General features: G+C 50.0%; 1 protein-coding gene and 1 non-coding gene across 2 annotated transcripts; one reads left to right on the forward strand and one right to left on the reverse strand.

The window, feature by feature from the left end:
- Positions 1 to 13,085: 13,085 nt before the first annotated feature.
- LOC123856287 (U6 spliceosomal RNA) lies at positions 13,086 to 13,195 on the forward strand. The gene has a single exon (XR_006793691.1). It is a non-coding gene; the product is annotated as a U6 spliceosomal RNA (small nuclear RNA).
- A 1,607-nt stretch (positions 13,196 to 14,802) lies between these two features.
- Positions 14,803 to 23,704, reverse strand: LYPD3 (LY6/PLAUR domain containing 3). The gene is made up of 5 exons (XM_045892170.2): positions 18,833 to 23,704; positions 18,082 to 18,210; positions 17,154 to 17,324; positions 16,674 to 16,835; positions 14,803 to 15,813 (listed from the first exon to the last, which is right to left on the reverse strand). Exons 1-5 carry the CDS (start codon positions 18,912 to 18,914, stop codon positions 15,326 to 15,328), a joined length of 1,032 nt encoding a protein of 343 aa, XP_045748126.1. The 5' UTR covers positions 18,915 to 23,704; the 3' UTR covers positions 14,803 to 15,325.
- Between the last annotated feature and the right edge of the window lie 143 nt (positions 23,705 to 23,847).

The following is a 23,847-nucleotide window of genomic DNA, read 5'->3' on the forward strand; positions in this document are numbered from 1 at the left end:
TCAAATCCTGGGCGGGCCACTGATCCTGCAACTCTGAGCTAGTGGCATCACGTGTCCAGGCCTCTGGTTCTACACAATGTCGTCAGGGGGATGAAACAAATGGCTTCCTACAAAGCCCTTGGGAGAGCGTCAGACACGTAGGCCGTTCTCAGTTCGCGCTGGCCGCTGCATCGCTAGGCCACTGCTTCTCGGCTGGAAACGGCAAACTCAGATCGAGGGACTGGGGCGAGTTTAATAAAGAGACCATCACAGGAGCAGAGGCAAGTGGTGACACAGCTCCCCAGGGCTGGAAAGGAGGACTGACGGATAGACAGAGGGATGGAAAGATGAGGATGTGTTTCAGCAAGCATAGTAAAAACGTTAACTGTAGGGGCGCCTAGGTGGCTCAGATGGTTCAGCGTCTGCCTTCAGCTCAGGTCATGATCCCAGAGTCCTGGGATCAAGTCCCGCATCGGGCTCCCGGCTCAGCGGGGAGCCTGCTTCTCCCTCTGACCCTCTCCCCCCTCATGCTGTTTCTTTCTCGCTCGCTCTCTAAAAAATAAATAAAATCTTTAAAAAAACAAAACAAAACAAAACAAAAACGTTAACTGTAGAATCTAAGTAAGGGATGCATAAGCGTCCACTGTAAAATTATTCCAACGTATGTTCGAAAATGTTCATTAAAAGTGTTTGGGAGGGGCCCCAGGGTGACTCAGTTAAGCTTCTGACTCTTGATCTCGCTCAGGTCTTGATCTCAGGGTCATGAGTTCAAGCCCGCACTGGGCTCCAGGCTGGGCCGGAAACCCACTTAAAAAAAGAATGCTGGGGAGAGTGTTGAGTCAGCAAAGAAATTTGGATGGAACTGGTTAGAGAAGCCAAGAAACAAAGAATTTCTCTGGAACTTTCCACAGAAACCACAGCCCCTTTCCTGCAGCATTCAGGAATGAATTGTGCCAACTATCAAGCCTCGGCTCCTGAGAAAACAGCAGAAAAATGAAGAGAAGAAAGCAGCAAAGCCCGTGCTCCCACTTCTCAGGAATCCTGTCATCGCATCCTGAGATCTGTTTAACATCTGAGCTCATTTATTGCTTGACCAACAAACGTTGACTGAAACCCTCCTCCGTGCCTGGCCCTGAGCTGAGCAGTGCCAAAAACACTGGCTGGCCCTGCCCTCAGGGGACTCAGAATCCAGGGGCAGAGACAGACTCGTTCTTCCGATCAGACCATCTAGAGTGATTAGAACATTTATGGGGGAAGCCCAGGGGCCGTGGGAGCCCCAAACAAGGCACCTGATCCAGATGGAGGCCAGAGAGGGCTTCCTGCTGGAGAGGACATCTGAGTTGAGTCTTGATGGAGTTAGGTGTCAGCCAGGTAGAGAGAGGGGAGGACAAGAGAAAAGCATCCGGGGCAGAAGGAACAGCACATGGAAAGGCAGGAGGTGAGCAGAAGAGCATGATGCTCACAGTGAACCACAGGTCCAGTTTAACTGGAGTACGAATGTCAAGAAGGGGAGAGGCTGAAGTAAGCATGGAGCCATCAGCATGATGCGAAAGGGTGGGTATGGCCTCCCATGCCACAAAGCACGTGGACCTTATCCTGACAGCACTGGGGAGTCATGAAAGGGTTACAAACAGTGGGAGGATGTGAGCAGATGTGCAAACAGGTGAAGCAGGAAGGGAACGTCAGTCAGGACTGGCTAAGTTATGCTGCAGTAACAAACAGCCCCCAGAATTCAGCAGCTCAAAACAGACAAGGTTGATTCCTTGCTCATGCGACACGCGTCATGGATCTGTAAGGACCCTGTTCCACATCACCTTCATTCTACGGCCCTGGCTGACCAAAGCTCCAGCACTGGAAAAGTTGGTGGGCACGTCGGCAAGAGCAGAGAACACGGAGAATCACACACATCTGCTCAGATGCTTCCACCTGGGAGCACCTCTCACCGCTTCTCTGGCCACCGCAAGTCAGATGGCCATGCATTTCTTAAGGCATGGGAAAGCGTGATCCTCCCACAGGCCCAGAAATAGAGGAAGACTGACCACTGATGACCAGGAGCAATGGCCACCACAGGACATGAGCGTGGAAGCAGCAAGAACAACAAGGAGCAGGCAAGAAATGAAGAAGGTCGGACTTGGGTGGGGCAGAAATGGAAGACGTGAAGATCTGAGGGACATTCAGGAATCACATAGAATTCTGTATCTGCTGGCAATCTGTCCCAATTTCTTATTCTATAAACCAGCTGACACACAAAAACAATCGGACTAACAATCAGGTGAAATGGGGAGATGTTGGTCCAACGGTACAAACTTCCAGTTATAAGATGAGTAAGTTCTGGGATATAATGTGCATTACGGTGACTATGGTGAAAAACGTATTGTATACTTGAAAGTTGCTAGGAGAGCAAATCCCTTTTTTCTTTCCTTTTTTTAAAGTTTTAGTTATTTAATTAATCTCTGCACCCAACGTGGGGCTCAAATTCACAACCCTGACATCAAAAATCACACGCTCTTCTGACTAAGCGAGCCAGGTGCCCCTTTTTTCTATTTTTAATTGAAGTATAATTAACATAGAGTGTTATATGAGTTTCAGGTGTACAATACAGTGATTCAACACTTCTATACACACTTGGTGCTCATGGCCAAAAGTGCGCTCCTTCATCCCCATCTCCTATTTCACCCATCCCCAACCCACCTCCCCTCTGGAAACCACCAGTTTGTTCTCTGTATTTAAGAATTTTTGTTTGTCAAAGAGACTACATCTTTTTTTTTTTTTTTAAGATTTATTTATTTTACAGAGAGAAAGAGAGAGAGAATGCACAAACTCAAGGGAAGGGGCAGAGGGAGAGGGAGAGAAGCAGACTCGCAACTGAGTGCAGAGCCCCACAGGGGGCTCAATCCTATGACCCTGAGATCATGACCTGAGCTGAAATCAAAACTCAGATGCATAACCAACTGAGCCACCCAGGCACCCCACAAAGAGAGTAAATTTTTTTTAAAGATTTTATTTATTTGAGAGAGAGCATGAGTGTTGGGGGACGGGGGGGAGCAGAGGGAGAGGGACAGACTCCAAGCTGAGTCTGAGCTGATTCCAGGACCCTGAGATCATGACCTGAGCTGAAATTGAGAGTCAGATGCTTAACCAACTGAGCCACCCAGGCTCCCTGGAGAGTAAATCTTAAGTGTTCTCACCACACATACAAAAAATGGTTAACTAGGTGAGGTGACAGATGTGTTAATTAGCTGGAATGTGGTATATTGCACAACGTACATGTGTCTCAAATCATCATTTCATGCAGCTTAAATATATATAAGTTTTGGTCATCAATTATACCTAAATAAATCTGGGAAAACAACCAGGTAGCCATTGGAACAAAAATGGGCTCTTTAGGGGGCTCCTGGGTGGCTCAGTCGTTAGGCGTCTGCCTTCAGCTCGGGTCGTGATCCCAGGGTTCTAGGATCGAGCCCCGCGTCGGGCTCCCTGCTCAGCAGGAAGCCTGCTTCTCCCTCTCCCACTCCCCCTGCTTGTGTTCCCTCTCTCTCTCGCTGTGTCTCTGTCAAATAAATTAAAAAAAAAAAAAAATGGGCTCTTTAGTGCAGCTTGTAATAGGAGCGAAAATTCGTGCACCCAGCACGTCTACACCAGCACCATCCGAGAAAAACAGAATGCAAGCCACGTGTGTCCTTCTAAATTTTCTAGTAACCACATTAGAAAAAGCAAACAGGTGAGATTAATCACATTAACCCAACATCTCCAAAATATTATCATTGTAGAATGGGATCTGCATGGACATTACTAACGAAGTATTTTACGTTCTTTTATTTTTCCTGCTAAGTCTCCAAACCCAGCGCGTCTCCATTCGGACCAGCCACATTTCAAGGGCTCAGCAGCCCCATGTGGCTACAGTATTACAGAGTGCAGATCTAGACAAACTAGCTAATTACTATGTCTTCACAAGAGCCCTATAAAGCAGGTACTGCTTCTGTTTTATAGATGAAGAAACTGAGGCACGGGAAAATGAAGGGACTTGCTCCAAGTCACAAACTGGGGGAGAAGCTGGGCTGTGGACCCAGCCAATGGAGCTCCTTGCACACAGAGCCGAGATGGGCTCCTACACAGGCCCCATATGAGGCTGGGTGAGCAAGCGCGTGTGGAGGCCCCTCCCACACTCACTGGAGGTCTCCGCAGAGGATGAGGATGATTCTGGAGAATCCCGAAGAAACCCGCACTGGTTCCAGGCATGAGGGTGTGGGTGGGCATGAAAAGGTATGGGAAAGGATTGGATCATTGCCTTTCACTTGCCACAGACTGCCAAGGCCTTAGGAAAATCCCCTGCGCATCTGGCCACAGGCCGTGGGCTGCGATGCTCCTGACTCTGGTGGGATGGAGCAGGAAGTTGGGGGTGAGTCCCTGGGAAAGGCCCAGACCCAGGAGGGTTGGGGTGGCAAGGCCTCTCTTCAATGGCCCATCTGGTGTCCAGCTCCACAGTGAGAACCCCAGTGTCTCATGTAATGACCCTCCCTTTCCAAATGGGGAAATCGAGGCTCAGAGAAGTCCTGTGACTTGTCCAAGATCACACGGGAAGAACAGAATGGATGCATCAGGAAAGATAAAAAAGTCTCCCCTCACCCCCATCCCATGGCCACCCAATTCTCCTTCCAGAGGCAAGGGTACCGACTGCCTTGCAGTATTTTGAAATATTTTAGGCCATACAAGCATTCACACCTGGATCATTTTTTTTTTAAGATTTTTTTTATGTATTTGAGAGAGAGAGACAATCTGAAGCCGAAACCAAGAGTGAGATGCTCCACTGCCCAGAAGCCCCCTGGATCACTTTTTTTTTTTTTTTACACAGAAGTGGCACAGTGTTCTGCATCTTATTTTTATTTTTTCCTTAATAATATTATCTTTGCGATCTCTCCAGAAAATACATATGGACCCGCCTCGTTTTGTTTGTTTGTTTTTTTTAAATGCCCAGAGACCTCAAACTCTCTGAATGTAGCATGATGAGCTTAACCAGTCTCGTCTTAAGGAACGTCTGGGTTATTCCTCATTTTCTGCCATTATAAACACGACTGGAATTGGTATCTCTTGGGCAGACCTCCTGCCAGCCACAGGAGGCCAGGCCTGTGGTATAAATTCCCTGGAGGAAAATGGCCAAGTCAAAGTGATGTGCATTTGTCATACTGAAAAACATTTCCACACTGCCCTCCAAATTCCTACCTCCACCCCTGGTTGACTGCCCATCCCTCAAAAGGGCTCTTGGCTCTCTCTGTGCTGTTTAAAATTTCGCAGTGAGAAAGGTCTTCACATAGTACTTATGTAATTAAAATTAAATAAGCCCTTCGTTGAAAACAAACCTGGGGAGGAGAGAAACCAGCAGGGCCAGTTCAGGCCCTGCATGATGGTGTCCCCTGTCACACCGGCCGGGTCCCCAGTGAGCCCTGCCTGATGGTGAAATCCATCTCTCAAGCACAAACACAGGCCTCAAAGACCTTGGGGGAAAAGGCAGGGATGAGAGGATGTCATTTTGCCTCTGTTGCTTTTCATCAGAACTAGATTCTTCTGCTCTTCGCGTTCTTCTTCCTTCTCCTCCCTCTTCTTCTCTCTCAAACCTCTGTTTTGGTGAGCACTGTGCTGAAAACATCTCTAAGTTAATGTCCAGTTCAACGAAGGAACACTTAAGTTCTGCAGAATCTGGCATTTTTCTTTTCTTTTTTTAAAAAAAGATTTTACTTATTTTTTCAAGAGAGAGAGCGAAGAAAAAGAGAGAGAATGAGCAGGGGGAAGGGGTGGAGGCAGAAGCAAGCTCCCCACTGACCAGGGAGCCCCACGTGGGGCTCGATCCCAGGACCCTGGGATCATGGCCTGAGCTGAAGGCAGATGCTTAACCGACTGAGCCTCCCAAGTGCCCCGAATCTGAAAATGTCACCGAACGAAACATAACTTTGCTTCAAAAGAGAAGAGCAAATATGGTTTTATAAATTGTTAATATAACACAGGAAAATAACTTCCAAGAGCAACAAACCCCAGAAGAAACACTGCTGGAGACTAAATTGACTCCATGACCTACAATTTTTATCCAGTCTTTTTGCAAGTACGTTATAATAAGGACAAACACATACTGAGATCGTAGCACGCCCTGGGTGCTGTTCTAAAGACTCTGCAGATACTGCTTAATCCTTGCAACAGTCTTAGGAGGAAGGTAATCTTAATTCCCAATTTAAAGTTGATGCATCGGAGGCTGGAGAAAGGTGAAGTAACTTACCCAGGAAAAGGTGGGGCTGGCACAGAATTTTAGTCTGACTTCACAACATCCTGCAGAAGGGACATCATTATCCCCCACTTGACAGACTGGGTAACCGAGTTTCAGAGAAACTAAAGGGCCAGCCCACGGCCATGCTGATTTTGAAAAGCCCAGACTAGTCCCCAAGAACAGTCCGGCACAGTCAGGGAGACTTCATGTCAATGCTGAATCCTGAATTAGGAACCTTGGGCTGTCCATCGAGAGCTTTGCTATCCAGTATGGTAGCCACTACCCATATGTAGCTGTTTAATTCAAATTAATTAAAATTAAAACTTTGGTGTCTCACACCACTTTTATTTCTTCTAAGATTTGATTATTATGGGGCGCCTGGGTGGCTCAGTTGTTAAGCGTCTGTCTTCGGCTCAGGTCATGATCCCAGGGTCCTGGGATTGAGCCCTGCATCAGCTCCCTGCTCTGCGGGAAGCCTGCTTCTCCCTCTCCCACTCCCCCTGCTTGGGTTCCTGCTCTCACTATCTTTCTCTCTCTGTCAAATAAATAAATAAAATATTTTTTAAAAAAGATCTGATTATTATTTTTTTAAGTAGTCTCTACCTTCAACGTGCGGCTCAAACGCACAACCCCGAGATCAAGAGTCACACGCTCTACGCTACCGAGCCAGCCGGGTGCCTCTCACCACTTTTCAGCGTGTGCTCCTAGCTACCACACTGCACATCACAGACTACAGGACATCTCCATCATCATCATCGGAAGAGTCCTACAGAGATTGCTTTGCAAGGGCTCAACGATTATTCTTTCTTCCTTTTTCTTTTTCTTTCTCTTTCTTAGTTTCTTCTTTCTTTCTTCTATTTATTTGAGAGAGAGCACAAGCAGGGGGAGCGGCAGACAGAGAGAGAGGGAGAAGCAGGCTCCCTGCTGAGCAGGGAACCCTACGTGGGGCCTGATCCCAGGACCCTGGGAGCATGACCTGAGCCTAAGGCAGATGCCCCACCAACTGAGCCACCCAGGTGCCCCGATTATTCTTTCTTTCTTTTTTTTTTTTTTTTAGATTTATTTATTTATTTATTTGAGAGAGAGAGAGAGAATGAGAGAGAACACATGAGAGGGGGGAGGGTCAGAGGGAGAAGCAGACTCCCTGCCGAGCAGGGAGCCCGATGCGGGACTCGATCCAGGGACTCCAGGATCATGACCTGAGCCGAAGGCAGTCGCTTAACCAACTGAGCCACCCAGACGCCCCAACCGATTATTCTTTCTAAAGCGGGGATTGGAATATTCCAGATAGTCTTTAACTGAACGACAAATGCATGAGCACCTCCTATCAGGCTGTTGGTTAACAACCACATTTCATTGTGTTTTCACTGAAGTGGCACAGCCAGATTTTTCACATGAACCAGTAAGTCAGGAAAAAAAGCCCGTTGGCCCACAAACCCCAGCTGGGTTTCAGTCCATGGTCATGACACCTGATGGACCTGTACACTCTCACCTTGTAGATATCTTTTTTTTTTTAAGATTTTTTATTTATTTGGCAGAGAGAGAGCAAGCACACAAGCAGGGGGAGCAACAGAGGGAAAGAGAGAAGCAGGCTCTCCACTGAGCAAGGAGCCCGACGCGAGGCTCGATCCCAGGACCCCGGGATCATGACCTGAGCCGAAGGCAGACACTTAACCGACTGAGCCACCCAGGCGCCCCTCACCTTGTAGATCTCTAATCCACTGGGTCGAAACCCCAGATCTTGCTTTGGTACTTGGCATTCTGCATCCAGCAAGGTACGTATTGCCTCGGAGACAGACAAGTGGGAGAAAACAGAAAGCAAACAAAACGTCTGCCAATAACAGCAGTTACCAATAACTAAACACTCTTCCCAGCGAGGGCTGTTTACAGACCTCATCTTCATCATTCTCACGCTCCCCCGGGGAAGCACACGGGATTACACCCATTTTTACAAATTAGCCATGGCGGCTCACAGAAGCGAAGTCACTGCCCAGATCCACACAGGTCATAAACATAGGAGCACGAACAGGGGTCTGTCCCACCTCGAGCTCCTCATCCAGCCACTTCCCGGGAATGGATTTATTTAATCTAAAGCAAGCCCAGGAGAGACACCGATTCCAGCCTCCAAGCAATTCTGGCTCAGCCCCACTGCAAAGCTCGTCGGACAACTGTGGAAGGAAATAGGATTACAGGACACTCAGGACTAAATCCATGGTAATGACAGATCAGAGGCAGGGTGGAGATGAAGATAAGGAACAGGCTTAAAGAGGAGGAACAGAGGAGAAGTTTAAAAAGATTACAGAGGGGGGCGCCTGGGTGGCTCAGTCGTTGGGCGCCTGCCTTCGGCTCAGGTCATGATCCCAGGGTCCTGGGATCGAGCCCCGCATCGGGCTCCCAGCTCCACGGGAAGCCTGCTTCTCCCTCTCCCACTCCCCCTGCTTGTGTTCCCTCTCTTGCTGTGTCTCTCTCTGTCAAATAAATAAAATCTTAAAAAAAAAAAAAAAAAAAAAAGATTACAGAGGGAGGGGAGGAAATGTCCGGCTGGCTAAACTTCTCCCCAGTCTGTCACTGTGTTCTCTAGCCGGGCCCCAGTGCTCGCTGCTTTCGTGGCCGCCACGTGGATTGAAATCGTAGGTCTTTTCTCTCACCCCCTGGGGTCCAGTGCGGTGATAAGAGAAATTCTGATATCCGCACCGTCCACCAAGCGGCCCCGTGTGGCTATTTGAGTGCTTGAAAGGGGACTGAGGAACTGAATTTTAAATGTTATTTCATGTTAATGAACTTGGACTCAAACGTATACACTACCCGTGGCTAGTGGCTACCATATTGAACAGTACCAGACTACACAGTGAGCTGCAGAAGGTGAGGGCAGGGCCTCCCCAGGTGCGGCCCCCACTGTCCAATAGGGGAACTAGGTGTTTTGGGGGCACCCTCTGGGGTCAGACTCCCTGGGTCCAAACCCCAGCTCTGGGAAACCTTGAGGAAGTGACGTAATCTTGTTTGTACCTCAGTGTTTGCAGCTGTAAAATGGAGCGTTGTGAAGTGGGCCTGAAAAAGCATTGCAAGCTATTGAATCAAAGGGCAGATCAAATGAATGTGCATTGCGTGATCTTTCCAACGCGTCTGCATGAGATTTTTTTTTTTTTTTAATAATAAAAGTTGGAAAAGTAAATGCTCGTTCTATTCTACGAGACTGCTCTGGGCATTCCGGGGTGCCTGTAAACACGTGCTTACCTCAGTGCCTGGCACCTAGAAACAATGGAGGCCTTAAGAAGCTGAGCAAGCATTTACCTGGCAAACATCTCTTCTCTGTCACGTGCCACAGACATAAAGACAGAAGAAACAGTAACACGAAGTGAGCACCTTCTAGATGCCCGGTACCATCCTAACCATTCCATGTATTAACTCATTTTAATCTCCACAACCCTCTGAGGCAGATGCTTATTATTATTTACTTTAGGACAGTAATATTGTTGCCTCTTAATTTTTTTATTTTTTAAATGTTTGACATTGACTTTCTCTTCTATAAGCAGATATTTTTATCTAAATCAGGCAATTAACATTGGACTTCAATTATCTAATTTGTGGGCTTTCTTGAGATTTTTTTTTCCCCAGTTACTTAAATCATGTCTCTTGTAGCAAAAGAAAATTCTGGCTCATGCACTGCAGTCTGTGGTCAGGGCTCCTTATTCCCCTTTCATCTGGAACACGGTCTCTGTCATCCTTTGTTTCATGACATGGATATTTCTGAGGGGCAGAGGTGATTTGCTTAGTAGAAGGTCCCTCAGTTTGGGTGCGTCTGATGTCCCCACACGGTTAGGTTCAGGATGTTTTGCCCAGTACCATGGAAAGCGATGCTGTGTCGTTTCTTGGGACGTCGTATCAGGAGGCCCAAGATGTGTGTCTGTCCGTTACGAGTGATGTTAACTTTGATCACCCGGTTAAAGTGGTGCTTCCAGGGTCTTTCTTTCTTTTCTTTCCTTCCTTCCTTCCTTTCTTTTTTAAGGATTTTATTTTTAAGTAATCTCTATGTCCCACGTGGGGCTTGAACTCACGACCCTGAATCAAGAGTCATAGCTCCTTGGACTGAGCTAGCCAGGCGCCTCCCCGGGCGGTGTGTGGGGGCGGATGTCTTTTTATGTCAATATTCCTTCCTATGAAATTATCTCATGGGGAGAAGCTCACAGGACTCAGAGAAACATTTTACTTACTACATCACCGGTTTATTATAAAAAGATATAACTCAGAACAGCCAGATGGAAAAGACACATAGGGCGAGGTATGGGGGAGCCTCCATGCTCTCTGAGCGCACCACTCCCCCCACATCTCCAGGAGATCACCGACTCAGAAGCTTTCCAAACCCCATCCTTTGGGGTTTTTATGCAGTACATACTGATTAAGTCATCGGCTACTGGGGACTGATTATTCCATCCCCAGCCCCTCTCCCCTCCCAGGAGCTCAGACGGGGTGGGAATGAATCTAATCACCTGACTGGTTCCCCAGGCAACCAGCCCCCACGCTTCGGTGCTTTCCAAAAGTTGCCTCATTAACATAAACTCAGGTGTGACGGAAAGGGGTTTGTTATGAATATGAAGACACTTTTATTGTTCTTATCATTCAGAAAATTCCATAGGTGTTAGGAACTCTGTGCCAGAAACCAGGCCAAAGACCAAATATGTATTTCTTATTTTAAATCAAAATATAGCATCTATTACTGGCTCCTGCCTGAATCAGTTATTCTTATGAAGGTTCCTAAATGGTGATGTTCTGATTCCATCACTCCCTCTACATTCACTTGTTGACTTGTGACTATAAGAAAGAGCTTTCACTTATTTATTTATTGACTTACACCCTTTTAAAAAAAGATTTTATTTATTTATTTTGAGAGAAAGAGAGAGCAGGGGCAGGGGGTGGATAGCAGAGGAAAAGGGACAAGCAGACTCTGCGCTGAGCATGGATCCTGACATGGGGCTCAATCTCACGACCCTGAGATCATGACTTGAGCCGAAATCAAGAGTCCGACGCTTAACCAACAGAACCACCCAGGCGCCCTGACTTACTCACACCCTTAATTATTCAATGGGTTATAATCCTTTACTATCATTTAATTTGGTGCTCAACTTGCCCCAGATTTGGTCATAGACAGCCCCTTTCAGATGTGTCCTTTTGACACACTCCCATCATTCTTTGACTATTTTCTTACTTTGTGGGTCACCTGTTTTAAAGATGAAGAAACTGAGGCACAGGGACTTGAATAACTTGCCCACTTTATACTGATGGTAGCCACGGGATCAAGATTTGAAGGCTAACATTGTGGATCCAGATCTAAGCTCTTAGCAACTCAGCCAGGGTGCGTCTTTACCGGGGCCCAAACCATGATTTCATGTTCACAGCTGTATCCCCACCACTCAGCAAGATGCTTGACCCATGGTACATGTTAAATAAAAATGTATGAAGGGGCGAGTCTGCTTGCTTCCCTCTGCCCCTCCCCCGCCTGCGTGCATGAATTCTCTCTCTCTCTCTCTCAGATAAATAAATCTTTTTTAAAAAATGTACGAAATCTGGAGTGCCTGGCTGGCTCAGCTGGAGGAATGTGAGACTCTTGATCTCAAGGTCATGAGTTCGAGCCCCAAGTTGGGCGTAGAGCCTACTTAATTTTAAAAAATGTATGAAATGAATAAATGAATGAATGACCCCTCTGTCATATCCCTAAGGTCCCACCTTCCCTCCTTTCCGACCTTAAATCCATTCTGAATCACGATAGTCTCTCTTTTGCATGCACGCTCGAGCCCCCAGCTTTGTTCTATTGACAAGGCAATCTGGCAATGTCCCCCTTTCCACCTGCTCAATGCTTGTACCCATGTAAGTGACCAAAGCTGGAGAAAAATCACACAACCCTGCTGGAAAGTCTTACTTTAAATTCATGACTCATAACCTCCAGTGGGCCCTTAATTCTAGAAGTCAGCCTACACAGTCAAGTCCATTCCCTTGCCTGCGCTCTGATGTCATACCTTCTCAGCTCCCCACAAAGTGACTCCTGTTACCCCCTCGGACATCAAACAAGTGAGGAACGACTCAACATGATTAGTCTTCAGGGAGATGCACCCGAAAACCACCATGAGATACTACATCACATCTACAGATGGGATAACTTTTAGAAGAACTCTGAACGACACCGTACGTTGATGAGAATGTGGAGTTACAGGAACTCGTATTCATTAGCAGGACTGTTTTTAACAGTCCAACCGGTTTTGAAGAGGGTCTGGTAGTTTCTTCCTAAGCTGAACACATGCCAATCCTCTGACACAGCAATTTGGCTGCGGAGAATTTACACATGAGCAACGAAAGCTTACGTCCATAAAAGTAAGTGTACAAGAATATTCATAGCGGGCTTTATCCATAATAGCCTCAAACTGGAAACAGCACAGGTATCCATCAATAAAAGAATGAAAAAAACAAACCACGATTTCCACATTCTGTGGAATGAAAGAAGCCTTACACAAACGAGGATATGCCGTATATTTCTATTTATGCAAAGTTCTAGAGCTTTAGATGTTGAGTACTTGACACATAGCTTGCGCGAGTTGAAATGTGATGTAAGCATAAATACACAAGGGATCCCAGAGACTGGGTACAAAATCCCCATAAGATATCTCATCAATAATGGTTTTATATGGATAACTTATTTAAGTGATGTTTGTATATATGAGGTTAAAATATACTATTAAAATTAACCACACCTTTTTTTATTTTTTTAATGTGGATACTAGAAAATTTCAAATTACATATGTAATTTAAATATGTCTTGCAATATATTTCTGTTGGGCAATGCTGATCTAAAATTTATAGGTAAGTGCTCACTTCGGCAGCACATATACTTAAATTGGAATCATACAGAAAAGATTAGCATGGCCCCTCCTTCACAAGGATCACATGCAAATTCATGAAGCGTTCCATATTTTTTTTTTTTTAAGATTTTATTTATTTATCTGACACAGAGAGAGAGAGACAGCTAGAGAGGGAACACAAGCAGGGGGAGTGAGAGAGGGAGAAGCAGGCTTCCCGCTGAGCAGGAGCCCGATGCGGGGCTCAATCCCAGGACCCTGGGATCATGACCTGAGCCGAAGGCAGATGCTTAACGACTGAGCCACCCAGGCACCCCCCCATATTTTTAATATATGTGAGAAATAGATAGATAGATAGACAGATAGATAGATAAAGTTAAAGGTCTTGGCATTCCTGCCCTTCGGCTCAGGTCATGATCCCAGGGTCCTGGGATCGAGCCCCACATCGGGCTCCCTGCTCTGAGGGAAGCCTGCTTCTCCCTCTCCCCCTCCCCCTGCTTGTGTTCCCTCTCTCGCTGTGTCTTTGTCGAATTAAAAAAAAAAAAATCTAAAAAAAATAAATAAATAAAATAAAAGCAGAGAGAAGCCTATCTCAAGTTTAGTCAAGCTGAAGGAAAAGTTACAGCCATCTTGGGCACGCTCTGTAAAGCTGATCTGCTTGGGTTCAAATCTGGGTTCCAGGGCTTATTAGCTGGGTGACCTGGAGCAAGTTTCTCAACCTCTCTGGGTCTGGTTTCTTCATCTTGTAAAATGCAGATGATTAATACTTATCTCATAGGATGGTTGTATAAGTTAAGTATGTTTATCCAAGTACAGCACACAAAACAGTACCTGATACACGGATTACTTGCTGTAGGTAAATTACTTTACCATTCGGAGCCTCAGTTTCCCCAATCATCCCATCTGAGAATGTATATGGAAAATTAAATGAGACTCCAGGTGCAAACACCCTTAGTACAGGCCTGGCTGTGTGGTAAGACTTTTAAAAGTGATTAACATTCCTTAACTATAGTTACTATTACTGTTGTTCATGCTCTTATTAATTTCCTATTTTGTTCCTATAATCATCATTTACTATTGTGTTGTCATACTCTTTCTCATTAATAATGATACTGGAAATATTACTATTATTATCTTGCTCTTGCCCACACCTGGTCGCCCTTCCACCAAGCAGTCCCAAAGCCAGCCAGGGCCTCAGTCCCAAACCAGGCGTTCCCTCCCAGGGGCCTCTACGCCTTCATCTGATTGGAGGAGTTGGAGGTGGAGCTCAGACCCCAAGTCCCCAACATGAAGCAGAGATTGACAGCAGCACCCTTGAGACCTCTGGACAAGTGGGACGCAGTGGCTAAGCCCACAGAACGATTCTTAAGAAGCCAAACAGAAGACAAGGTGGGCGGGGCCTGGGGAGGGTGTACGACCCATTAAACAAAGCTCCCCTCTGCTCCCAAACGTTGCTAAAAGCCCCATTCACCCTCGTCACCGCTTAATGGTTTCACGGGGCATCCCCCTCGTCAGTGGGACTGCCCCACAAGCTGGCTAAACGCCAGGAGATGAAAGGAGTTCAAACCCCAACTTCCCCCAGGGCTATGGTTCTAGATCTCAGCTTCTCTGTTAAAGGTCTTGGCATTCCTGCCCTAGCTCAGCTAAGAGGTTACACTAAGAAGTCAGCGTAAGAAATGAATCCTTCAAAACACTATACAAAGGAATTAAACTTTTATTGAGACCTTTCTGTGCCAGAAGCTGACCACACAGGGGCATAAGGCCCGGTCCCTGCCCTTGAGGAGCTCACAGTCTAGTAAGGAAGTTGGATGCCAAAAAAACTGCCACAGAGATGGGGGGCAGGGGCAGCAGCCAGCAGAGGAGGGCATGATTAGCCCGCTCCACCCCCCATATTCCAGATTGGCTATAAGAAGGCGAACAGGAAGCTTATCATTGTTTCTCCCATTTTCCCTGTGACAGCCCTGACTTTTCTCGGTCCCAGGCACCAAGAGGAGAGGAGGGAGAGACAAAGGTGAGGGAGATGCATTTGCTGCCTTCGAAAAGCTGCAACACCCTGGCAGGATATATACAATGGTAACTTTATTTCCCAAGGCCGCAAACCAGTGCAGCAGAAGCTGGGGAGAGTGGGGGAGATTGGAAGAACAGACGCTGGGCCAGCCCAGTCCAGTCAGGGAAAGGGAAGTAACGGCAAGAGAGGGTGCCCAGGGCCAGGGAATAGGGCAAGATGGAGGTTTCTAGATGGGAAAACTCATAGTAAGTTGCCAGCAGTCACAGCCAACAGAAGTGACGCCAACCCAATGGAGAAAGTTGCAGAGCCTTTACCATAGGCCACGTCTTTTGTAGAGTACTGCTCCATATTACTACGGTCCTGGTGGCCAGCAGCACCTGCGGCCAAGCTAGATTCCTCTTTCCACGAGGTCTCCGGATGTACTTCCTGTGCAGAAGTCTGGCTGGTTGGCGCTGAGGCGGGTTTGGTGGTAGAGACAGGAGTGGTTGGGGCTGGGGTGGAAGTAGTGACAGAGGTGGTTGGGGCCAGAGTGGTGGGCTTATGAGCGGGCAACAGGACAAGGGGTGGGATTCGAGGGGAGAAAAAGGTCTTGTTGTGGAGGTCCGAGTTACAGCGGGACCCCTGGCAGCAGGAGCCACTGAGTGTGAACCCTGGGCCTGTCACCGCATCCCGGGTGCAGAACTCGTCCTGGACACAGCCCCGAACAGGCAAGGATACAGTCACATTCGCTGCAGGAGGGAGACACAGGTAGGTCGGTGGGGGAGGGTTGCAGATAGGGGCAAGACAAGGGCAAGACAAGGGCAAGACAAGGGCAAGAACGCCCAAAACGGGGGCAGAAGGGCTCGGCATCCATTAATCCAAAGTCTCCACTCAGGCCCCACTTTGAGAAACTCTGTCCCACTGTCTCTGGCACATGATGAACCACATTTCCCACTTTTGAGAGGAAAAGTGTGCAGGATGAACTACAAGTCCCACAATGCCTTGGGAGAAAAGTTGGGGAGGTTTGGACAGGGATACACCTCTCACAAGACCAAAGAGCCCAACAAACTTTCCCTACAGCCCTCTCCTCATTTTTTTCCCCATCTCTCTCCACCCCCACCCCTGCCAAAATTTTGTCTTAAGAGTTCAGAACTACATCTCCCAGGCAGAAGAGGCGTCTGAGAAACATCCCCCAGGGCTCCCCGAGGCAGAGAGAGGCCAGCAGGATGAACTACCTCTCTCCTAAGTGGTTGGGGCGGGGGCGAACCCCTTGAGTTTTAAGGAGTCGGAACTAGAGTCCCTGCAATCTAGAAGCTTGGAGGCTTCCATTTCCCATAACACATCGTGCCATTCTGCACCTGGCACGCCTCTACGGAAATGTATTTCCCCCAAAAACCCTCTAGGGCAAAAGCATCCGCAGCCCCGTGCTACGTCGGGGATAGAGCTGCATCTCTCCCGACGCTCTAGCATCAGACAAGAACTTAGGCCTACAGTTTCCAGAACGTGTTGGAGGTGGGGGAACTCTTCGGGTAAAGGGCTACCCACCGCCCATGAGGCCTCAGAGAGGCCACCACAACTCCCGTGGACCCCGAGCTCCCGACTCGCTCACCTGCCGTCAGGGTGACGTTACCGTCGAAGCAGCCCTTGTAGACGCGGTCGCTGGCGTTGTAGCAGCTCACGACGGGCGGCGCCGTGCCCTGGCACGCCTTGCGGCCCAGCCCCACGCAGCTGTAGCACTCGGCACCGTTGGGCGGGTACGCACTCTCGTTGCCTGCGAGGGCAGCGGGTTGGAGGGAAGGGGTCCAGAAGGTTCCGGAAGCACGTCTCCGCCCCCCGACGGACGCCGGGCTCAGTCCCCCTAGCCCCGCCCAGGGTGTGGCCCGCCCCCACCCAGTGGCCTCCCTCCCTCCCCATTGCCCCGCCCCCAGCGCCCCACCCCACGGGGCCTCCCGCGATGAAGCCCCGCCTGCCGCCGCGTGGCCCCGCCCCCAGCCCGTGCCGCGTTCTCCCGCCTCCGGGTTGGGATCACCTTAGTGGCTCAGCGGCGGTGTGGCTCCGCCCCCGAGCCTAGGGCCCCGCCCCCACCGACCTGAGGGGTTGAGCGCTCGCGACGTGAGGTTGAGTTTGGTGTTGCAGCGGTCCTGGGAGCACTGCTGCAGCTGAATGAAGGCCAGAAGCCCGTGAAGGTCCAGGCCGCGGTCATTCTTGCCCGGGAGTCCCGAACCGCAGCCCCGCACTGCCACCGAGAACTGCCCGTGGACTGCGGAGAGGGGAGGGGGCGGAGTCAGGGGCGGGGCCTCGGGGCAGGGCCTCTAGTGGACCCCCTTTCCCCCCCAGAAGACAGCCGGGCCAGGGTCGAAGGGCAGGGGCCTCAGAAAGCCGATCGAACGACAGGCGGAGGGGCAGAACCTCAAAGAGCTGAGTCCGAGGGAACAGACAGGCTGACAGACTCTGGACACAACCGAGGGGGGAGGGCCAAGAGTGGAGTAGGACGGGGCCGGGCGACAGAGGGACGGAACCGCAGAAAGCATCCTAAGAAGGAACTGGGAGACTGACAGAAAGGGCACAGGAGCAGAGACAGGTGGGGACTCCCAGGAGCTGTAGCCTTAGATAGGGGCGGCATTCCCCCCGGGGGTGAGCCAGCGGGGCGGAGCCTCAGTCTAGGGAACCTAGCAGGAGACCTCGAGAGGGGTCTGCATGATCACGGGCCTACCTGGATAGAGGATTCTGGCAGGGACAGGGTGAGTAGGGAGGTCTCAGGAGCGGGGCGGAAATGGATAGGGTGTGCCCTCGAAGGGGACCGGGTCCCAAATCCGGGCTCTCCCAGTTCACCCACTCACCCCTCAGTCCCGCGCCCTAACGGCGTGGTTGTGTTGAAGGGCTTCCAGCCAGGCTGAAAGGGACGCTTGGAGGGCGCGGAATGGATGTGGGCCCATTCAGAAGGGGCGGACAAAAGGAGGCAGGGCCTGGCTGGGGGAGCGTGTAGGGGTAGGAATGGACCAGAGGGCCCCACTCACTGGTCTCCACCGCCCCCACGGCCTCTGTGCAGACGTCCACGCCCGGCGCGCACTTCACCGTCTTGGTCTTCTGCGGAGAGCATCCGTCATCCGCTTTCTGCACGCAGCTGTAGCACTCCAGGGCCTGCGCTCCTGGGGATGCAGGGCTGAGTAGAACTAAGGGATCCCTACTGAAGCCTCCTCCCGGAAAGGAGAAATGGTCCTTCCCATGCCCTCTGTCCCCGGGACGGGACAATGCTGTTGCCCACTGTTTTCCAGGACAGGAGTAAGGAAAACCTCCCCACAAAGCTGGTGCCCCTCTTCTTCAAGCCCCCTATGTCTGCAGTGGGAGCATCCTTCCCACAGTCCCTTACGCTCAAGATGGGGGATCCCGGCTCTGGATGGGAGGGACACCTTTTCACAGTCCTCCATTCATGATGGCAGAACTCTTCCCACAGTCCAGGCAGCTCAGTGAGGAATCCCTTCCCACTGCCCCTTTTGACCAGGGCAGGGGATCCTTCCCACAGCCCCCATCTACTCAGGATGGAAGAACTTGTCCCACGGTCCCCCAGGGCAGGACTCATCCCCCACAGCCCCCTCTGCCCAAAGTGGGGGATCTCTCCCACAGCCCCCTCGACCAGAGCAGATGATCTTTCCCACAGCCCCCTCTGCTCAGGATGGGAGATCCTCCCCACAGCTCCCCCTGTAGGAGACAGCTCCTTTCTAGAGCCCCTACTGTACCCCCTCCATCCCCTTCTGGCCACAGACCCACCTCCTCCAAGAAGAAGCAGAAGCAACAGCTGCCCTGTCGCCCGGATCACTGCCTGGGCGCCTACTTTCCTGGCAGGGTCCATGGCTCCGTCCTGCTCCCTCGGCGTCCCCCCTGAGTGTGCCGCCTCCCAACCTGGGCCCTCTTACCTGAGCCCAGGATGAGTAACCTCCCCCCAGGCAACCCTGGCCTTGCCCAACCAGGCCAAATCAGCGTCCGCCGTGGGGCGGGGCACCCACCCCTGGGTGTGTCACCCACAGCTGCTGAGGAGGGAAAGGGCAGGAGGCAAGTTTCCCTGACAGTCTCCAGGAGAAAGTCTGTGGGTTTGGGGGGGGGGTAGAGGGGAAAGTACTGAGGTTCAGAATGGGTCTACTCGACACTCAGCACTCCGGAAATATTTCATGAGTACTTAACGGGGGGCAAGCTTTGGTTTGGGCGACTGTTGGAGGGCAAGACAGAACCAATGCCTGTCCTCATGGAGCTTACTGTCTGATGGGGGAGACAGATATTAAGTGATCACACAAACTGTTATATACAAGGAACAATGAAGGGAGAAGTGTAGGGAGCTCCAAGGAGGTATGGAGTCTAGGGGTGGAGGCTGGCTGGTCAGTGAAGCTTGCCGGAAGGTGTCCTTCGAGCTGTGGTTCAAAGACAGGGGGCAGAGCCGATTACAAAGCAGAGGGAGCTCAGAGGACAAAGAGGAGGAAGGTGGACCCTGACGCCCAAGAGCCAGGCAGGGGCTAGACCGGTCAGGACATTACAGGCCCCGTGAAGAGATTTCAGTGAATTCTGAGAAAGGTGGATAAATGTTAAGAGGGTCTAAATCAGCCAGAGGTGGGGGAAGAGGATACAATCAGACTTGCTTTTTAATAGGATCAAAATCTGGGAACGAATGCAAATATCCATCAAGAAGGGAATGGAAAAGAATGAGTGGGTCATTCACCCCATGGGAAATATCACTCAGCAGTGAAAACAAGCCAACTACTGGTGTCTACAGCCCCATGGATGAATCTCGAAATTTATGTAGAGCTCAGAAGCCTTATGCAAATAAACCATACCATGTAACTCCATTTACATGAAGTTCTAGAACAGAACAGGGATTCCATTGTCCCAAAGGAGCGATGGTGATGAGCCCCCACTATCTTCCTCCAGGCAGTAGTTATATGTGTGTACAAATTTGTAAAGAATTACCCAGCTGGGGACGCCTGGGTGGCTCAGTGGGTTAAGCATCTGCCTTCGGCTCAGGTCATGACCTCCCGGGGCCTGGAATTGAGTCCCACATTAGGCTCCTTGCTCAGCGGGGAGTCTGCTTCTCCTTCTGCCTGCTGCTCCCCCTGCTTGTGCTCTCTCTCTCTCTGACAAATAAATAAATAAATAAAATCTTTAAAAAAAAAAATTACACAGCTGTATACTTATATACTTCGCTAAATGTAAATTATACTTAAAAAAAGAAAAGAGAGAGAAAAAAAAGAAAGACTGTCACCGTGGCCTCTGTGTAAAAAAGGAAAGGATTCTGGAAGGAGAGAGAAGGCCAGGAGACCAGTGAGGGAGCTGGGCAGTCTTCCAGGTAAAGAAGAAAAGCAGCCCCTGACATCAGGGAGTTGGCCAGGCACCCACAGTGAGGCCGTGGGGTTCTATTACACACCAACACTGAACACCAACCCCAGCCAGGGCCACACTGTGACGTGCTGGAGGGGGACACACTCAGAACCACTGCATGACCGCGTCTGAATTCTGAAACAACAAGAACATCCTGCGAACCGCAAAATGACTAAGCACCTCCATATCCAGGCTCATATAACTGACTGCCTATGTTACGTTATGCTGTGTTATATTATAGTATTTATATAGGTTATGTTTATTATATAATAACATTTATATTATTATGCTATATTATATCATTATATAAGCTACATCTCTAACCTTCCTTTGTTTTTCCCGGCTCATAGATAAGATGTTTCTGTGCCAGGGAAAAATAGCGGCTGTGTCCATAAAGATATTATCTATTCCCCCAGACCCCATTGGGCACCCCTATTCCCAATAATGACTAGCACCTCAGTCATATAGGTGACGTCACTTGGCATCATGCTGAGGCTCACAGAGAGAAAGCGAATGACTACTTGTGAAGTCATCCAGCACTGGGCCCCTGCCTCCTTGCCTTCCAGCCTTCCAGCCTTGAAATCCCAGCCCTGCTTAGGGTTTGCTGTGTGACCCCAAGGAAGTGTCTTCACCTCTCTGAGCCTCTGAGAGATCTGTTTTATAATAAAGGAAGGAGCATCAAAGTATCAATTCTGAAATTGGACAAGACTGAAATTTTAATCCTGCCTGTGCCATCCTCTTGCTGTGTGACTGCAAGCAACTGGGACTCCCTCTCTGAACTTCAGCTGCCTCTTTTGCCAAAAGGACCTGAAAACACCTATCTCCTGAGGGATGGAGCGAGGCAGGGTAATAATACTGTAACTATTGTGTGTTTGGGACCAGAGGCCCTGCAGGCCCCAGCTGCGTGGGAGAGTTTCAGGGAGGAACCCCAACTAGCCAGACCAGAAGAACTAGCATCTTGGGAGGGAGTGGTACCCAGGGTGGGGAGTCTCCTCTTGCTCAGGCCTGCCTGGATCCTGGGTGCTGACCCCAACCTGGCCCAGGCCCAGTGAGCAGAGGGAAGGTTGAATGTGGGGCCTCTCCTTACACCTGCTCTGTGATTCTTCACTGCTCCTGTTCCCAGAGGTCACTGCAAAGTGATTCTAGAAGCTGGTTCCCCAGATATGCGAACAGAGAGGTCAGTGTGGAGGCAGTCCCCAGCTCTGGAGGTCAGGCCAGGGCCTCAGACAACCTTGGGGCCATATCCACTATGGTTTCCTGTCCCCTGGGCCAAGGCAGGTCCAGAGCCCGGTGACATTCCCAGCCTATCTTCAGACCCACTCCCTCTGGGACATACAATCTGGGATGTGTCAGGGAAGGGGTGGGGTTAGGGGCAGGGCCGGCTACATAATTTGTGGGGCTCGGTGCAAAATGTAAATATTGGGGACCCGGTTCAAAAGGCAGGGAAGAGTGCCATTAAAGGTATTAAAATAGAAATGCATTTTTCCTTTCTTCTGCCGTCTTTCTCCACTCCTCCTGGTGTTTAATGTCATATTCCCAAAGGCAAACACCTTGGACGCTTGAGAGCACAGACCCTCACAGACCTTGTCTGCAGACCTTGTCCCACAGCCAGAGCAACTGGGTGGCTGGGCTCCCCTTCCGGTCAGCAGCTACCCACTGCCATGCCCCACCCGAGATGCCTTGAGGCATGAGTGCATGACCCTGCTCTTCCCGGCTGCACCCAGGCCCTGCTGAAGTTTGAGGTGACAGTGGTCACGGGGCAGGGGCAGGGAGATAAAGGCAGACAGAGCCTGTCCCAGGGACGCGGGAGGTGGCAGGAGGTGGAGCCGTGTGTGAGCCAAGGCTCCAGTCCCCTCTAGCGCATGCTTGACATCCCTTCAGACCGCACTTACAAAATCCAAATTCAAAAAGAAAATTAAGAATTTCCAGATGGCAACCACAGAGCATCACACCTGAAAGGGCTCTCGGCACAGGGACCTGTCAACTACACTGATCACATGTCTGAGAGGCTGGCCTCCGTGAGCACTCAGTTTGCAGAGGGGCTGGGGGATGAATTGATCCAAGAATCCAGATGTCTGGCACCCGGGGGTGGAGGCCAAGGGACACAGCGGTCCCCCGAGGGCCGGGGGGTTGAGGTGTTTGTATTCCCAAGACTTAGGAGCACCGCATCTGGAGCCCTAAGAAATCCTGAAACAGGACCCCCAGGCCCTGAGCAAATGGGAACTAGAGAGACTGAGTGCCTCATTCAGTGGGCGAAGACCTGTCTCTACACAGTGAGGGCCTAGAGTGGTTAGGGCTGTAGTGAGCAATCCCAGGGGACTGTGGAAGCCCAGAATAGGCACCTGATCCAGCCTAGGGATCAAGGAGAGCTTCCTAAAGGAGGGGACACCTTGAGTAAGACTGAAAGAATTAAGAGCCCTTTCTTTGTCTGCTTTATTCTCTGCTGTCCTCGATCCTTAGCAGCTCTTTCTCATCAGTTTATTCAGCCAGCAAACGTTCCTTCAGCACCTAATTTGCACTTAGGCCTTTCGCTGTGTGCCAAGGACAGAAGAGTAACTCGAACAACCTCCTGGGGCTCCCATCCAGCACAGAAGACACACTCATCGACAGTGATGATCCAGAGTCGTCAAGGCTGTGATGGGGGAGGCACAGGCTGGATCAGGGCTGGCTGGCACAGGAAGTCCAGAAGAAGCACCTTGCTCAGCCAGGAGAATAAGGGAAGGCTTCCTGATGAAGGAAACATCTGAGCTATGACCAACATGAGTAGTAGGGTGGAGTGAGGAAAGGTACCTAAGCAAAAGGAACAGTATGTACAAAGACCAGGAGGTGAAAGGGAAGCATTTTTTCCACTTTCATGGAATGAATGTGCCCTGTGGTGCTGAGGATGTGGTAGTAACCAGGACACCACTGGCTCTGACCTCATGGGACTCCCAGTCCATATGGGACACAGATCCATTACCAGTGATGACCTAGGGTGTTCAGGGATGGGACAGGGAGCTCAAAGTGGGGTGCCTGATCCAGGGGAGCAGGAAGGGCTTCCTGGAGGAGGAGACACCCCAAGAGCTGAGGAACGAGGAGCTAGCTGCTTAAGGACAGGGCAGAGGGAATAATTATGTGCCAAGGCCCGGAGGGCAGGAGCCTAGAAGTTCTTCAAAATTGCCAACTGCCCAGTCAAGTCAAAAAGGGTGGAAGCGGGGCGGGGGGGGGGGGGGCCCACAAACTAAAAAAACAAAATTGCCAAAGATTAAGGACGCATGCCTCCCCACCTCCCTCTCTGAGCCTTGACCTTAATGTTGAAGCCTCCATTCCTAAAGCGAGGAGAGCGGGCTGTGGGACGCTTGACTCTCAGAGATACCTGTAACTCGGATGTCCTGCCGGGGCTAAGGGGCCCCGGGACGCCTGCGCCAGAAATACACAGC

Source organism: Mirounga angustirostris, unplaced genomic scaffold (genome assembly GCF_029215605.1).
Source record: "Mirounga angustirostris isolate CCGP_5_RB_7025 unplaced genomic scaffold, mMirAng1.0.hap1 SCAF_16, whole genome shotgun sequence".
NCBI classification, from domain to species: Eukaryota; Metazoa; Chordata; class Mammalia; order Carnivora; family Phocidae; genus Mirounga; species Mirounga angustirostris.